This window comes from Microtus ochrogaster, linkage group LG4 (assembly GCF_000317375.1).
Source record: "Microtus ochrogaster isolate Prairie Vole_2 linkage group LG4, MicOch1.0, whole genome shotgun sequence".
Classification (NCBI taxonomy): Eukaryota; Metazoa; Chordata; class Mammalia; order Rodentia; family Cricetidae; genus Microtus; species Microtus ochrogaster.
In genome coordinates, this window is record NC_022030.1 from 21,371,273 (window position 1) to 21,388,911 (window position 17,639).

The window sequence follows — 17,639 nt, forward strand, 5'->3', positions numbered from 1 at the left end:
TGAGTTAGCATTTCTCCTGCCTCAGCTTCCCTGGTAGCTTACATCACAGGTCTGGACCAATTTAGATGGATAGAGAAGCTGAAGGATTTCCCAGGCCTCTGGGGGTGGGCCCAGGGAGATGGAGATGTCTGTGTGAGCATATGGGACACCCCTGCACCATCGGTGGCTGGCTGCATTCCTTCTACGTGTGTGCTTTGGTGGGTAAAAAGGGTTAGTTCTGAAGGGTGACATCAGGGCTGCTAGGGATTGAGAAAGGAACTTGCAAGGTCACTGGGCAGTGTCCAGCATGTGGGGAATGGGGACAAGTGTTCGCACTTACTATCTTGATATGTGTGTGTGTGTGCGCGTGCGTGCGTGCGTGCGTGCATGTGCACGTGAGCTTCTGATAGCTGAACAGGGCAAGCACAGGAGGTGCACAGAGACCAGGAGTTTATTTCAGGCCTCCAGGGTGACAGAAAGGCAGACTATTATGGCCAGAGCTGTATGGAAAAGGGGCTCTGTGCTGAGTGAGCCTCACTGGGGAGCTAGGGGTTGGGGAGGTTGCTGCTAAGTGAAGCCCCAAAGGGCCAGGGACTGGAGTGAGGAGCAAGCTCAGAGGCGGAGTCAGGGGCGAAGGCTAGGGTAGGGGGCAAAGACTGGATTTGAGCTGGGACAGGGAGAACGCTCAGTGGGGTCTGAAGGGCAGACCCAAGGGTGGGGCAGAAGCTAGGAACCCCCTCTGCACATGCCCCACCGACCTGGCATTATTTCTGCCATACTCCCACCCAGGAGCTCAGGGAGTCAGCTCAGGCCCCAGCTAGAAGCCTGCAGCGTGTGGGCAGAGCCAGGCAGGCTCCAAGCTGTCTGTGGGAGCCACTCCCAGAACCCGGGCCTCATGCCACCTGGCTCCTGACACCCTACTCCCCAAAACACCCCGAGGCCCTTACTGTTCTGCGTTATAAACCTCTAGTGGGGGAAAAGGCATTGTTTAAATTTTGTTTTTAGGACCAAGTGATCTTGGACATCGACTTTCACCTCTCAGAACCTCAGTTTCCCCATCATACAGACAGGGATAACAAGCTGAATGTGGTGCTGTAATCCTAGCACTTGGAGAGCTGAAGGCAGGAGGATGACAGATTTAAGGCCAGCCTGGACATAGCAAAATACAACTCCACCTCTTCTCTCCAAGAAAAGATTCATGCTGGGCCGTGGTGGCGCACGCCTTGAATCCCAGCACTCTGGAGGCAGAGGCAGCCGGATCTCTGTGAGTTTGAGGCCAGCCTAGTCTACAGAGTGAGTTCCAGGACAATCAGGAACACTTAAAAACCCTGTCTTGAAAGACCAAAAAAAAAAAAAAAAAAAAAAAGATAAAAAGATTCATTATGGTAAAACCTAACTTCACTGTCCAGGCAATGCAATGGAGAGCTTGAGTGCTCACCCAGCCCCCACTTGACTTTGGAGTTTCTTATCTCCAGCCCAGCCAGCTTCAGGCTCACTACCAGCCTTCCTATGTGTACCTTGGGCTGTGCTCCTGTGTGAGCAACAGGTGGGACAGGGAACCAGTGGCGCAGAGCCTTGTGTCCTGGTCACTCTGCTAAGACTGGTCCTGTTCTCTGGACTCCTCTAGATCAACGCTGTGCCATGCAAGAGGTCGTTCTGAGCCTGCTGGTCCTCCTAGCAGGTGAGTGTTTGGCCATCAAACTGCCCTTGCCCCTGGGCCTTGCCTCTCAGCTGGGTAGTGACGAGCTGTGTGTGTGTGTGTGTGTGTGTGTGTGTGTGTGTGTGTGTGCGTGCGTGGAGTATGTGGTGTGTTTCCAGTGGGGAGATGCCATTAAATTTTCCGTTACAGCAAGCCGAAGGATCTGCCCAGTAATCTTGTGTGTCATGATTACTGTCATAGCCTCTCTACATCGCCTTCCCAGATGCATCTAGGAGCCTAGCAGTGATGTAGCGGATAACAGGAGTATCTTATGCCTCAGTTTCCCCATCTCTGAAAACACAAAAGAAGAACAGCACTTAGTCATAGTGGCTTTGTAAGGCTTCAATGCATTAATGTTTGAACAGCATGAGACAGGGCCTGGGTGGAGTAGTCTCAAGCATTCATGCCTTAAATATAATTAAGCATTGTTTTTGTCCCTGTAACAGAACTCAGGCCCAGGCTGAAGCCAAGCAAGCTTTCTGCCAGGATTTAATCCTCACCCTGTGCTCGCGTTGTGTTTTCTCCTTCCTTCCTCCCTGCCTCTGCCTCTTTTGTGTGTTCATGACTGTGTGTGCTCGTGTGTGTGCAGCTGTGCATGTGCTGGTGTGTGCATATGTGTGGTTGTGGCTGTGCCTGTGGCAGCCAGAGGACAGCTTTGGCCATCATGTCTTAGGAGTTAACCATCTTTTCTTTTTTTCTCAATCATTTTATATGTATGGGTTTTGCCATTTGAGTGCTTGGCAACTGCGGAGGTCAGAAGAGGGTGTTGCAGATGTTTGGGAACCATCACGTGGGTGCTGGGGACTGAGCTTGGGTCTCTGCAAGAGCAAGTCAGAGCCATCTTTCTCCAGCTGCCCCCACACCTTTTTTAAAAAAAAACAAAAAACAAAAACACTTTTTACTTTACCATTCTTTGGGTACAAGTGGCATTATTTGGAATAGGGGTGTAGGAATATATTGAAGTTGCCAACTGAGAGTCATTTCAAAGGGGGTGGTCGGCAACCCTGATAATGGCGGGCTAGCACTGCAGAGGACTGTGGGCATCGCTGGTGTGGAGGAAACAGTCCTGGGAACAGAAACCATCTGCCACCTTGGAGAACAAAGCTTCTCCAGCAGGAGGCGTGGCCAGGCCGCATGTCTGGAAACATTCGCTCAGACAGAGGCCAAAAAGTACCCAGAATAGGATCTGTTTCCGGTGGCAAAATGCTGGCATGACTCACAGTTGGGGGTGGGTGGGTGTGCCCATATCTCCATGTCCAGGTGGGACAAGCCAGCGGCTGAATCCTGTGCACTTCGGAGGTGGGGCTGTCCCCCTGCAGAACATTTTCCTCAGGCAGCAAACCTCCACGGCTCTTCTAGGGCCACCATAGTCACCACTTGTCATTACTTGTTCCCACAGGCCTTCCTGCTCTAGATGCCAATGACCCTGAGGGTGAGTCAGAGCCCACCCCTCCAGCCCACTTATCCCAGCCCCCTGCTATTGTCTCAGACTCATGTGTGTGTGCCCTTTCTCTTTGCAGATAAAAATAGTCCTTTCTACTACGGTAAGAACAGCATCCCTTTTCACTTCTTCCCGACCCTACATAATATTTTGTATCAAGGGTTCCACACAAGGGCGCCTGACAATTCACAGTGACCCAGGGGCCAGGATAGGAGAGGGTTTGAAATGGTCACTGAGTATCCAGGCAGATTACAGGAATCAGTTGTGAGGGTAATGCAAGACAGACACGGGAGTGAGTTCAGTCTGCAAGCTGCGTTAGGTTCAGATCAACCTCCAGAAAGTTGGTCATGAAAATCTTCCCAAAAAAGGTGGGTAATTCTACCCCCCCTCTCCACTTCCAGCTTCCACTGGGAGCTGCCCCTTGCCCCCTGCCCTCTCCTGCTCCACTGACCCTCACCCCTGCTCCAGCTATAGTCCTCAGATACAGAAGGCATCTGCCAATCTCACGACCTATACACGTGCTGGGCCACTCTGTCTTCCTGCAGATCTCTGTGCCAATGGGGCCTCCTCAGAGAGCCCTTGCTTGACAGTGGTCTCTAAAGACCCACATCTTGACTTTCTATCTTCCCAACACACTGATGCTTTCCCTTCAGACGGCTTCTCTGCCCCTGAATGCACATGAAGCATCTTGCTTGCTTGGATATGAACTGTAATGTGTGCACCACGGGGCTGGGGTTTTTCTTTTTCCCTTTTACTGCAGTGGAGTGAGTTGAGAGATAGATGTTGGGAGTAGAGCGGGTGGGTGAGCTGGGCTAGCCTTGAGATTTTCTCTGTTTCTCAGATTGGTACCGACTCAGAGTCGGCGGGCTCATCTGTGCAGGGATTCTCTGTGCTGTGGGCATCATCGTCCTTATGAGTGAGTACAGGAGCTTTGGGAGGGGCGGAATGAACGGGGAAGGGACTGCGTGGTCCTTCCTCTGACCACATCCCTCTCCAACAGGTGGAAAGTGTAAGTGCAAGTTCAGACAGAAGCCCAGGTGAGATGGGTTCTGGGCATGCCCAAAAGGCCAAGCCTTGTGCAAAGAGAACAGGCCTGCAAGCCTTGTGCAAAGAGAACAGGCCTGGGTACTCTGCCCTGAGGTCTCTTGGGCTTTATTTCACACAAATCATCCCCTAGAAGGCTTTGGTCCCTAGCTTTGTACAACCCTACAGGGAAAACCAGCCAAGAAAGTGTCTAGGCAAGCTGAGAATCCCTTAAGCCCTGCGGGAGAGAACAAATAAGGGATTTATTCGTATGTTATCATTTTTATTTCCCTAGTCACCGCCCAGGGGATGGGCCGCCTCTCATCACACCAGGTAAGACACTCAGGGGGCGGCAAGGGATGGGGTTAGGGTCACAAGTGGCACCTGGAGAGGGAATATGCCTGCACTGGGGAGAAGGGGCTGGAGAGATCCTTGCAAACTGACCCCATCCCTCCTCCAGGCTCTGCTCACAACTGCTGAAGATGGACCAGCTGAGGAGCACAGAGCGCCTCTGAGCCCAGGTCCTGGTTTTGGAGGTGGCCTGAACTCTAAGATGACATCCCATCCCCTCCTGGCACTGCCTTGTCTGGGCCTCATTCTTACCCTCTCATGGTAGCAGGCTCGTTGTTCAGTTTTTAATCTAAAATAATTTTACATCGTGCTCATGTGCGTTAGAGACTCTGTGTTCTGGAGTGTGGCTATGGGCAGTGAGGAGGTGGGCAGATTTTGGAGTGGGCTTTGGGGGCCTTGATGAGATGGGCACTTGTGTGCAGCAAGTGGCTGAATCTCCATTAGACCTGCGTGTCATGACCTGATGGTGGACATGAGACGTCCCTCTCTGTCCAGCAGCCTCCTGTCCACTAGTCAACTAAGGACACTTCTGGGAGTGAAAAGGAGCCCTAATCACAAGCAGTGATGTTGAGAATAACTAGGGTTATAAATAAATAGGGCCATCCTGCTATGTTGGGGCCACTCAATAACTTAGCCCCACCCCTGCAGTGGCCTTCTTGCTCATTCTGAGACCTCACTTTATCATGAGACATTCCCATATACCAAGTGTCCTTTTAATTCCCCAGGGCACCCCTAATAGTTATCAGTGGTCACATAGAGTGAGACCCTCCACTGACCCCAGGCTTTTTTGAGACCCCCCCCCAGCACCCTGATATCAGGGCCTCCAACAGGATGCCATGTAATACCCTGGAAAATGCCTAAAACCGTTCAAAACAAAATTCTTGCCCAGGGTCCCATCCAGGGCCATCACCTGCCACTCAACAGCATTCACAAGACCTTCCTGCCGCAAACAGGGCAGGTCGTGGGGAGCACAGGGCATTTATTTATGTTCTTGCCCCTGTCACATTCTGGGAACAGGGTGCCCAGGGCTTTCTCTGATACCCCCCAGACTCATCATTACCGCTTCACCGTTTCTGCACACGCGTAAAAGAAACAAGACGCCAGCAGTCAGTCTTTGGCACCAGACATGCCTACATGCAGCAAAGTACCAGGCCCGGAAACTGCCCAGCAGCTGTGATGTCACTGAATGTCACAGACATACATACTCCTCCACTAAAGCCAATGGCCAGATTGGGTTTGAGTGGAAAAGAAAGCCTTCTCTCGGTACTTTATATGGAGCAGGACCAAGGGATCATTGAGGGCAGAAAATTTAGACCTCTTGGAGCTCAGCAGATTGCCCTTTTGGTTTCTGTATCCCAGCTCCCTGCTGTGTCCCAGGTTGAGCACCCAAGTCATTGTCTGTTGGAGCATCTGTCCTCAGTCAAAATGTGGCGTCAGACTGCGTGGTATCCAAACGTTGTTGGGAGCAGAGAGACCTCTTCCCGTTTGCCCTTAACCTGCAGATCCTCCAGAGTGTGGGCTAAGCCTGACCCAGGCTGATGCATTTGGATAATGAGTGGTCTGTATCATATACCCAGAGGGTACCCCGATGTCGCAGGACACCCTTGCCAGCCCCTCAACCACTTGCAGCCCAGCGTCAGACACTGAGATCCAGCTCATGGTGCTGGTAGATCTGCGTGGGGCCCTTGAAGCATGCTGCGAATAGAAAGCGTCTTCCCGCTACGGTGACTTGGGCAAAGGCTCGGGGGGCCACCAAGGCCGGGGGTCCCAGCTCCTGTAGCGGCTCCAAGATCCCTTTGTCAGGCTCAAGGCGGAAGACCTGGCTGAAGGCGAAGTCACTGCCCAGGATGGCTAACTGGTCTCGGGCGATTAGCATTGGCTGGAAGACATGGGAACCTCGAGATGGAAGCTGCTGTACCAGGCGGAACATGGAGCCATCCCAGCGCATGACCTGCAAGGTGTGGAAGCTAGTTAGAGCCTGGGCCAAGAGACGCTGGGCCTGCCCGTCATCCTCAAGGCTCTGGAGGACTTGCAACATGAGCCTGTGGGTCCTCAGTTTCTCTGTAGATTTTTTTTTTTTTTTTGAGACTTGCTGGCAGTGACTGACTGTCTCAAACCTTCCTGATAGTGACACGACAAGCCTGTGACACCAACACTATGCCTAGCAGCTTCCTTAATGAGATAACATTCACCTTCTCAGAGCAGATTATTAATTGTTCTAGTCCTTTCTCTCTCCCTCGTATGCTACAGAGTGCCCAGCAAGAGTCTATTGATCTTACTGTCATGCGTTACATTTATCCAATCTGTTCTGGCTGCATCCTGACCCAGCTTCCATTCTCCTACTGGTCCCTGACTCCTGTTCTTATCTCCACTGTTTTCCCTTGGAGACCCCTCAAATAACTGAGTTGGGGGGCAGTCTGTCCCCGACTGTACCTCATTCTGAAAAGAGAATCCTGGAGACGGTGAGCGGAGCTTAACACCAGCTCAACTTTGAGGGGGTAGTCTCCCAATGGCAAGGGTGTGGTTGGAGTTAACTGTCATCCTGGAATGTTCTAGCATTACAGAGCCAAGCTTAGCAGAGGAGAACAAGCTTAGCAGAGCAGATCATGTTGGCACATTCCTGTTACAACAGCACAGGGCTGAACCACGAGATTGAGGCTAGCCTGGACTGCATGTTAAGACCCTATCTGATTCTGCCTTGGGCCCTAGTTCATCAGTTGAGGGTCAGGAGTGCAGCTCTGTTGTGGAGCTTATGCCTGGAATCCACTAGAAAGGGGTTTGGGGGTGTGGCTTGCTTGCCTAGAATTCGTCAGGGATTGGTTGTGGGTGAGGCTCAGTGGTAGAGCCCATGCCTGGAATTCACCCGTGAGGGGCTGTGCTGAAACAGCGGTCCAGCCCCCTGTCAACTGCTGTGATCAGGCCTGGACCACACTGCCTGCCCCCAGTCTCACCATGGAGTCCCCAATGTATCGTGTCAGGCAGAGGAACACATCTCCACCGGCCTGAAAGTGTTTCGTGGCATAGACATCTTCGGCCTCTGGGATGTCTGTGCGCCTTTCGAAGCGGCCACCAAACCAGTGGAAGAGCACTGGCCTCTGGGAGGCTGAAGCAAGCAGCAGATGCGGTCGGCCATCCAGCTCCAGGACCTCAGCATCGGTGTCGCGGTGCCAGGCGTGCAGGCTCTGGCGTGGGTAGAAGCCGGACCCGTCTCGGCACAGCAGGGTGGTGCTACCAGCTTTGGAGGCATCAGCCACCACGAAGCAGGGCTGCCCATCCAACCACAGGAGTTCGGCATCATTGGGTCTCAGTAGGCGTTGAGGGGCTAGGACCTGTATTGGGGCCAGATGCAGGTCGACGCTGGGCCGAGACCACAGATATGAGCCTCCCCACAAACGGGCAGCCAGTATGAAGAGGCGTGGGCCCAGCACCAGAGGTTTGCAGGACACCACGGAGGGCGCTGTAGGGAGAGTGGGACACAGTCAGGCTCAGTGGCAATCTGGGGACAGGAGGGAAGGGGCCAGGAGAGGAGGGGAGCTCACCAGACACCTCTTCCTCTGTCCGGAAGCGGTGCACGCTGTAGTCCCAGACCAGGATCAAGCAGCGGCCAGCAAAGGGCTGTGCCAGGATCATGTGAGGTTCCCCCTGATAGGAGAAGGACTCCACGCTCAGTGCCGATTCTGCAACAGTCTGGTGCCAGGACAGTTCTAGAGGCAGCAAGAGAGTCAGGGGTGCCTAGGAGTGGGTAGGAGACCTCATTGCTGAGCTAACATTGGTTAGCATGTTTTTGAAAAGAATGCACAGAGTTCACCACATAGGGACCTACAGAATGGAACCTTTTTGTCTACAGATGTGTTAACTCTCAGAAACATGAACGTCTTTCTTTTCAAGGCCGTGTGGCATCATCAAATAATCCCTTGGAAACTGTCTTAGACAGATGCCATGGGACACGCTTGTGATCGCAGCCTTGAGGAAGCAGAGGCAAGAGGATCTCTGGTTGCTGGCCAGCCTGGGCTAACAATATAAGGCAAGCAAAACTAACATGCTATATATTGTGATTCTGTCTCAAAAACGAAAACCAAACAAACAGCACATTTAGTTACTCAATTAACTCCACAGCAATCCTGTGAGCTACACTCCGTTACCACGAGAACTTGAGGATAATTGGCCGGGGCAGCCAGCTAGCCAATGACATTCATTCTCCTGAGCTGGTGCTGGGACATAGAAGACAGGCCTGTTAGCCCAGCTATTCAGGAGAATGAGCCAGGATGATTGAAAGTTCAAGGCCTTTCTGGGAAACAAGAGTTCAGGATAGTCTCGGCAACTTAATAGCAGACCCTATCTCAAAAAAAAAAAAAAAAAAGGAAAAAGAGGGTTGGAATGTATGTAACTCAGTGGTAGAGCCCCTGCCTAGAATCCTCCAGTGAGGGGCTGGGGGTGTAGCTCAGTGGTAGAGCCCCTGTCTAGAATCCCCCAGTGAGGGGCTGGGGTGTATGGCTCGGTGGTGGAGCCCCTGCCTAGAATTCCCCAGTGAGGGGCTTGGGTGTGGCTCAGTGGTAGAGCCCCTGCCTACAATCCCCCAATGAGGGGATGGGGCGTGGCTCAGTGGTAGAGCCCCTGCCTAGAATCCCCCAGTGAGGGGCTGGGGTGTATGGCTCGGTGGTGGAGCCCCTGCCTAGAATCCCCCAGTGAGGGGTTGGGGTGTATGGCTCAGTGGTGGAGCCCCTGCCTAGAATCCCCCAGTGAGGGGCTGGGGCATGGCTCAGTGGCAGAATGCTTGCCTAACATGTGAAAGATTCTGAGTTTAATCCCTAGTAACATTCACATGCACATGCAACAGACAGACACACAAACACAGAGATACACACACACACACACACCACTTTTTTCATGAAGCATGGAGATGACCATCAGGCAGCCCCACCAGAATGTTAACACACTCCCCAGATATCATGATCAAGTTCACAACAGACAAGAAGTGCGATATTCACATCACTGTGTGAACATGACTTGTCCTAGATCTGGCCTCTTTCAATCCGTTTTTCCCATACCCCAAATCACACGGCATGTCACAACCTGGTCTGAACCATAAAAACAAGGCAGCAGCTAGGCGCTACCCCACTCATGCAAAAGATGGGTTATCTACTCCCACTTGTGTTTTTTGGTTTTTTGGTTTTGTTTTGTTTTGTTTTGTTTTTTTGTTTTTGGATTTTTCGAGACAGGGTTTCTCCGTAGCTTTTGGTTTCTGTCCTGGAACTAGCTCTGGTAGACCAGGCTGGCCTTGAATTCACAGAGATTCGCCTGTCTCTGCCTCCTGAGTGCTGGGATTAAAGGCGTGCGCCACCACCGCCCGGCTCCCCACTTGTGTTTTTATGAATACAGTTGCATGACACGTGCCTGGGGGGGGGGTCAGAGGGCAAGTGTGAGAGCTGGTTCTCTCCTTCCATCAAATGGTTTCTGGGGATTGAGTCCAGGTCACCAGGCTTGGTGGCAAGTGCCCTTACCCACTGAGCCATCTCACCAGCCCAGGAGGCTTCCTAATTCACTCTCCAGGTTGTCAGTGAGAGACCCAGGCTGTAACTCCATCGGTGGTGTGCCACCCCATATACCAGACCCTGTTCCTAAGTAGCAAGGTTGGAATAATAAGCTAAAACCGAGATCTTTCAACAAAGGGAATCTTTGTTTTTAGGTAGGCCTTTACCATGTAACCTACACGGGCCTCAAGTTTATAATCCCCCAGCCTCAGTCGTTCCAGTGCTGGGATTGCAGGCATGTGCTACCATGCCCTGAAGAATCTTTGAAAAATCAGAGTCCTTTAAATCAGCCCTTCCTGGGCTGGGGAGATGGCTCAGAACACTTGCCAGTCTGATGGAGCTGAGTTCAGTCCCAGAACCCATATGGTACAATGAGAGAATCAGTTCCCGCTTGTCCTCTGATCTCTGCACGTGTGCCATGGTACACATGGGGCCACTAATCCCTCACACACATATTTTGAAACAAACAAACCTGGTCGGTGGTAGTGTACGCCTTTCATCCCAGCACTGAGGGAGGCAGAGGCAGGCGGGTCTCCGTGAGTTTGAGGCCAACCTGGTCTATAGGGTGAGTTCCAGGATAGCCAGGGCTACATAGAGAAACCCTGTTTCAAAAAGCAACAACAAAAAACTGCAAACAAAACCCTATAACTGGTGTTTGCACCCTTCCTTGGCTTCCCTGGTCCCGGCTCTGGGCTTCCTCAGATGCGCTAAGGTCTTCTCCAGTCCTGACCTCCTCACTCCTACCCCAGACTCTGCTTGTGCCTCCCAACTCTGTCCCTACTCCCTGTCTGTGCCTTCTCATTTTGGGGGAATCATCCCTGACTGTGTGGGATTGCCTGACTTCTCTCACCTCAGGAAGGGTGCGATCCAGGGCCACCCATCTCCTGGTCCTTCTGCATGACCCAGAACTCAGAAAATGTCACGATATATTCTATATATTCGTGGAAGAGCTAAAAGAAGACAAGCTCCAGGGAGGAGGGATGTACCTGCAGCTACCAGGACCGAACAGGTGCATAGGAGGAACATTTAAAGGCCTCCTATTAACAAGATGAGCAAAGACTCACAAAACGCTTGCAAGCCAAGCATAGAGCTGCACACCTGTCTTCCATACTGGGGAGGCTGAGACCAGAGGATTGCTACAAGTTTGAGGCCAGCTCTGGCTACATAGTGAAATTTTGTCTCAGAGAACAAATCAAAAATAGCGACAAACAAGGGCAGGAGAGAAGGCTCAGGTTAGGAGAGCTTGCTGCTCTTGCAGAGAACTGGAGTCCCGGTTCCCGGTTCCCAGCTCCCATGTAGGACAGTTTACAACACCTTCAACTCCAGTTCCAGGGAATCCCCCATCTGCACTTGAATGCACATGCCATACACAGACAGACACACATGCGTATTGCAACAACAACAACCATAATAATATAAAAGTCTCTTGTCCAGGGGCCGGCATCAGAAACTGTGCCCACAGAAGGTGGGGGAGGCAGAAGAGTCACAAGTTCAGCGCCAGCCTTGTTGGTGAACTGAGAGCCTGTCAAAAGGAAAGAGAAATACTGCCCAGCGTTCAGTCCTCACAGAGATCTGGGATCACTGGATACATCCCTGCTTTACAAGTGAGGAAACCGAGGCTCAGGGAGGATAACGCCTCAGCCCTGTGGCTGCCCCCTTCCTCCCTGATTTCTTTCTACTTTGGAGGCCCTGTTGTCCCTCCCCCCGCTGAGGAGTTGGGGAGGGGACAGGAAGACTTCACCTGTAGCCCTGCACTTGAACTTCTTCGGGTCAAGGTGGTTGAGTTGCATTTGGGCAAGGGCAGAGGGGCCTGCACAGGCCCCCAGGCCCACGCTGGCATTCACCGTAGGCACCCACTGCAGCAGCCAAAGTACTCGGCAGTCACACTGAAATGGGTTCCCACGGAGGTCCCTGGGGCGAGAAGCCAGGAAGAAGCTGTGACCCAGTGTCCCTGGCTTAGAGGCTGAGAAACCTTCTCAAGTGAGGGTCTAGGATGGCACCCTCAGGTGACAGGAAATTTCAAGCGAAGCACACTGGCAAAGCAAGCCCAAGGAGGCCCACCTCTCCCTCCCTATCAACATTCCCAGGCCCTGCCCTCTGCCCTTCCCGAGCCTGAGCTCACACGTGAGTCAGAGTCTCCAGGCCTCGGAACAGGAATCTGGGGAGAGCCTCGAGGTGGTTGTTGGCCAGGCTTCTGATGGAGCAGGAGAAGAAAGAGTGTCAGCCATGGCCAGGAGATGCTATGACCTTGAGGGATGGGTCGGGTACCTATGGTGGAGGATTGGGCTGTGGAGATACACACAGGTGTGTGAGCGAGCGGAGTCCTCTCAGGGCATTCTTGGAGATGGAGCCAATCTTGTTGTCCTCAATGAAGCTGTGGGGAGAGGGTGGAGTGAGGGAGAGGCCCCCAGTGCTGGAGAAACCGGCCCTAGGAAGCCACCAGAAGGGCTTCTTTTTCCTCCCTCACCTAGAATGACCACAAGGAAACCATTCTTCACCAGGCTGCTCTCACAGTAGCCAAGGTCTTGGCTCTATGGTCACTGACAAGCTTATCATAAGTATGGCTACCACCACCACCACCACCACCACCACCACCACCACCACCACCACCCTGGCACCAGTGGCACCAACATGTATGCCTCTCTTATCATTACTGAACTCAGCATTAGCAACTGCCGTTAACCCCAGAACCATGCTAGTCATCTCCATCCACTTCCAGCAACACCTCACCACCTTTCATTAACACCCATTGCCAACCCCACACCAACATCACACCTTCATGACCAGAAACAAAACTGTCGCCATGACGCCACCGCTGCCACCGTTGTTACAAACCTCAGCTGGTACCAACAGCATCACCATCACCACCAACATTCTCACCACCCACCACCACCCCCAGCAAGGTTTTTTTCATGAAAAGCAGCAGCTTCATCATCATTGGTAAACCCAGAGCCAACACCACCATCAAAACTGACAACATGGGGCATGACTCAACAGATAAAGGCGGTTGCCACCATGGCAACCCAAGTTCAATCCCTGGAACCCATGTGGTGGAAGAGAGGCTCTGTTCCCACAAATTCTTGTCTGACTTCATATATAGGCCATCGAGTATGCACTGTCACCTCACCCCTCCAAATAAATGCAACATTTTTTAAAAACATGACACCTAGGCATGCTTACCTAGAATACCCCAGGGAAGGGTTGGGCATGTGTTTTGGCTTGATGGTAGAGCCTCTGCCTAGAGTCCCCCAGGGAGGGGTTGGTATGTGACTCAGTGGTAGAGCCCCTGCCTAGAATCCCCCAGTGAGGGGCTGAGGTGTGTGGCTCAGTGGTAGAGCCCCTGCCTAAAATCCCTCAGTGAGGAGTTAAGAACTACTTTCCTAGCATGCCCTAGACCCCAGTTTTCAAAACAAACAAACAAATAGAAAATACAAAACTAGAAAACCCCCACCAACATTCTACCCATTGCTGTGACCAACATCAACACACACCATAAGCACGGGCCCCTACACTGACAATCATCACAAACACCAGTCCCACACACCTTATACATAGCCCCGTAACACCAGCCCTATTATGGCAGCCATTTTGTCATCAGCCCTCTTACTCTGTTGGCAGTAATATAACTGTCACTAAAAGAGAGATAAGGCCATGTGTCAGAATGTAGATGAATAGAAATGGCTTAACTTAAGTAGTAAGAGCTAGTTAGTAATAAGCCTGAGCTATTGGCAGACCATTTATAATTTATATTAAGTCTCCGCGTTGGTTATTTGGGAATGGTTGGCAGGAAAGAACAGTCCATCTACAATCAGTTACAAGGGACACCCCCTACATCCCATCATCCACAGCAGCATTACCACACTGCCAGGGGCACTGCAAACCTATCATACAGCCGTGCCTTCCAGCAACCTGACTCCTGCTCACTGGCACTGCCACCCACACTGTCACGTGGGCACTGCATAGCTTCAAGTGGCTTCTGGGTAATTTTAAATGTTTCCTGGCTCTGACCTCTTTGTATACACTTTCCTAGAATCCCCCTGCATCAGAACAACTGAGTCTGGCTACCTAGACCCTTTGCTAATTCTTGGTTTCCAAGACTGGGAGTGAAACCTGGGGTCTCACACAGGCTAAGCAAATATCTACCCCCAAGATGCAACCCTAGTCTTTTACTTTATTATATTTTAATTATATCTTATTATGAGACAGGGTCTCACTGGGTTGCTCAGGTTAGCCTTGAACTCACTCTGTAGTCCAAGCAGGCCGTGAATTAGCCATTCTGCTGCCTCAGCCTTCTGAATAGCTAGGATTACAGGCCTGAGCCACTGGGCCCAGCTTCCATTGTGAATCTTAAAGAACACAGAGGTGAGATTCAGTTCTGACCAGTAGCCCCTGAGCTGTCCACACTGCATCCTTCCTTCTATGGACCTGCCATTGGCCAGATGCCCCCTTCCCCAGGCAACCTCCTTTTGTCTTCTTACACTGGGAGTCACTGAGAGGCTCGCCCGCCCCTCCAGACCCACTTCCCCAGTCTCTGGCTGTACTCACAGGTACTGAAGGTAGGACAGGCCGATGAAGGCATCGTCCTCAATCACGGAGAAGGTATTGGATGTGAAAAGCCTGGCAAGAGGGCAAGGCAGATGTTTTCAGAGTTGCAAACCAGTATCTATGGCTGTACCCTTAACCTCCATCCAATTCAAAGACACACATGCAAGTGTGGGTGTATGTGAATGGACACAGATGCTTCCATAAGTACACCCAATGTACACGTGTCCTCACAGGTGTCTGAGCACTCCCCATGAATGTCCACGTGCAACACACACACACACATGCACGCACGCATCTACACACACACAGGAACAGCCATTCCCTTGAGCAGAGAGTCATGGGCCCAGCCAGGACATACTCACAGGAGGTGCAATGATGGCATCTTCATGAAGCTGCCAGCCTTCAGCTGGGAGACCCCCATCCTGACAAGGGATCTGGGGGCATGAGATCAGTGAGCAGGAAGCCATTTCAGCTTCCCTCTCTAAAGTCAGAGGTCTTGGCTGCTCTGGAGGCCCTGGTCTCCCATGTTGAGCCTGGGGTGCCTCCTACTACCCTCTGTCTTTGCCCTCTGCCATTCCCTCCACACATATACAAGGTCCTTGGCAGTAGTCAGCCCCGGGATACCGCACTTGCAGTGTTCTCATTGTTCCCCCTGCCCTTTGGGACACCCCCCAATCGGCACCTTTCCAAATCTCAGCATCCCTCTTTCAGACATCCCAGAATTCTTTGATATCCAAGATTCTGATAGAGACCCCCAACCTCCTACCCCAAGCCGTGTAGTTCCAGGTCTCCTCCCTCCCTTTAGGCCCGCAGAGGGCCTGGCACTCACAGTGACAGGAGCGTGGTGGAGAAGCTCTCGGGCAGCTCGGTGGAGCCCTCACACAGAGTACTTTCCTTGGAGCAGGAGCAGCGTGGAGGACACTTTCCTTTGGGGGGACTCCAGGCCACTCCTGCCCCAGCTCCGGCCAACAGCAACAACAGAATGCCTGCCCCTCCCATGCCCCCGGCCCCTGCCCAGGCTCCCACCGACCCTAGTCCACTAGACCCGGACCGCTACATCTTTGTAGGATGCTCCTCCACCCTGCTGCTGGCCATGCTGCCCGTGACTGCCTCGCCTTGTCTTTCTCTCAGTCCCTTCCCTGGGGACTCCCTGGATCTGGAGTGTGGGATTCTCTGTCACTAGCTTTCTCTCCCTATCTTTCTATTACTGTTTCCCACCCCTGCAATCTCTTGTCTATTTCTGTCTTTGTCTCTCTGTGTCTCTGATTTGGCCTCTAGAATTCTGGTGTGTGTGTGTGTGTGTGTGTGTGTGTGTCTGTCTGTCTGTCTGTCTGTCCTGGTCCTTCTGCCTGATGTCCGTAACTCTCACCTCCCTGCCCTGTTTCAAGTTTCCATTACTTTCTGTGTGTCCTCCCACACTCTTGTCCTACTTGCTGTGGCCTGGGATGTGCCCAGCAGAAGGGTAGGAAGGAGGGGGTCAGAGGCCATAGGAAGAAAAGGCTCAGGGAAGGGACTGAATGGCCTTTGAGGGGGCTGGGCTGCCAAGAGCTTGAGCCACCCTAGGCACTCCCAACCAACCCCCTCATCAGAGTCCCTACTCAACCCCAGTTGGGGAGAGTGGGAAGGATGTCCCCAGGGTGGAGACCAGATGGCTCTGCAGACTGCAGATGGGAGGGGCTAGGAGGAGAAGTCCCTGGGGGATGGGGGATATTCTAGCTGTCCCACCAGCCCCTTCTCTTAAAGGGTGTGGTCCATCCTGTCACCACAGCTCCACCAGGCCAGTACTGGTCTGGCTGCTCCCCCTTGTGGTCAACTTTGGCAGGACTGCTGCCCTACCCCAAAGTCAGAGCTCCCTCCAGGTCCCTGGGATTAACTCTATGTGATCCAAGACTGAATGCATAAACTAAGGTGATGGCGCTACCTCTCTTTTCCATTCAGATCTATCGAGCTTTGTCCTAAAACTACTCTTCCCATGACCCCCTAGGCCAGTGTCATTTGCATGACCAATTTACAATTGAAGAAAGGTCAGGGGCTCAGGGTGGCTGGCCCCAGTGGAGGCAGAGCAAGGATCCAAACCCAGGAAGCCGGCTCCAGGGCCCTCGTGTTATTCTGCATGTTTTCTTTGGAGGCTGAGATGTGCGGACATATGTACAACCGGGTATTGTCACCTGTACTAAGCTTTTAGAAACTGAGACAGATTCTCTCCATTAAATGAGAAAAATATGTAAATCACACAGAACCCAACCTAAGGTCCTGGTGGGACATCTCTCCCATGCCCCTCAAGCTATATGCCAGTCTTTTATGTTTGCTTGCTTGTTTTGAAACCGGCCAGGACGTATTTTGTAGTCCGGGATGCCCTCACATGCATACTTCTCCTGGCTTCGCCTCCCAAGTGCTGGGATGACAGGTGGGCGCCACCACACTCAACTGTGTGCCAGGTTTTACACGTGTTAGCTCATTGACGTCACAGCAGCTCTGTGAAGTGGGGAGGTAGGTCAGTACTGTCCCTGCTTTACAATCCCTGCTCCAAAATGGGGGAACCGAGGCATGAGACTTTCAAATGATTAGCTTCACAGAGCCAGTTATGTCTAGCTTAGTAGAAACAACCACTTAGTTGCCTGGGGGCAAAAGGCTGAGGAACACCAAGCCTCTTGCCACTAAGATGCCCTGGAGTACTGGAGCCAAACAGATCCTGGGTCCAGCCCTGGCTGTGTTGCCTCAGTCAAGTTACTCAACCTCTCTGCTCCTCAGTGTCCTCATTTGTCAATGGGATTATTCATGCCACCTTTGCCCCTACTGAAGAGACTGCTCAGTGGGCTAACAAAACAACGAAACAGCTCCGATCTCTGGGGTTCAGGCAGGCGTGGTGGCAATTATTCTAGACAGGGCCTCACATAACTCAGGCTGGCCATGGATGACCTTGATCTCCCAACCCTCCTGCCTCCCCCTCTGGGAATCAGCCTGTGTGCTCACTCCGAGGTGAGATCACTCCTCCAGTGCTGAGGACTGGGCCCAGGACTCTGTGAGAGCTAAGGAAGCACTCTGCTAACCGAGCCACATCCTCAGTCCT

General features: G+C 52.3%; 3 protein-coding genes across 6 annotated transcripts in view; 1 reads left to right on the plus strand and 2 right to left on the minus strand.

Annotated features, from left to right (window-relative positions):
• Fxyd3 (FXYD domain containing ion transport regulator 3) overlaps positions 1-4,799 on the plus strand; it is a 6,706-nt gene extending 1,907 nt beyond the window's left edge. Inside the window, exons 2-8 of one of the 3 annotated variants that reach the window (XM_005361200.3) lie at positions 1,607-1,660; positions 3,078-3,110; positions 3,199-3,222; positions 3,961-4,035; positions 4,120-4,156; positions 4,438-4,475; positions 4,603-4,799. In XM_005361200.3, the coding sequence (XP_005361257.1) occupies positions 1,621-1,660; positions 3,078-3,110; positions 3,199-3,222; positions 3,961-4,035; positions 4,120-4,156; positions 4,438-4,475; positions 4,603-4,622 (267 nt within the window). In that variant the 5' untranslated portion in view covers positions 1,607-1,620 and the 3' untranslated portion in view covers positions 4,623-4,799. Of the gene's footprint in view, positions 1-1,606; positions 1,661-3,077; positions 3,111-3,198; positions 3,223-3,960; positions 4,036-4,119; positions 4,157-4,437 lie in introns of all 3 variants that reach the window. The other 2 variants (XM_026786303.1, XM_026786302.1) reach the window with 2 other exon arrangements.
• Positions 1-17,639, minus strand: part of LOC113457658 (zinc finger protein 420-like) — a 1,205,902-nt gene that overhangs the window by 156,039 nt on the left and 1,032,224 nt on the right. The window lies entirely within an intron of this gene.
• Lgi4 (leucine rich repeat LGI family member 4) lies at positions 5,347-16,188 on the minus strand. Of its 2 annotated transcripts, none has more exons than XM_005361201.3 (9): positions 15,399-15,859; positions 14,932-15,003; positions 14,570-14,641; positions 12,327-12,398; positions 12,147-12,218; positions 11,766-11,935; positions 8,033-8,197; positions 7,445-7,950; positions 5,347-6,444 (listed from the first exon to the last, which is right to left on the minus strand). In XM_005361201.3, the coding sequence occupies exons 1-9, from the start codon at positions 15,566-15,568 to the stop codon at positions 6,130-6,132; spliced, it is 1,614 nt and encodes a 537-aa protein (XP_005361258.1). In that variant the 5' UTR covers positions 15,569-15,859; the 3' UTR covers positions 5,347-6,129. The 2 variants fall into 2 exon arrangements, 1 of the variants encoding a protein (XP_005361258.1); XR_003378181.1 differs by having other exon boundaries at positions 6,372-6,444; positions 6,927-7,950; positions 15,399-16,188.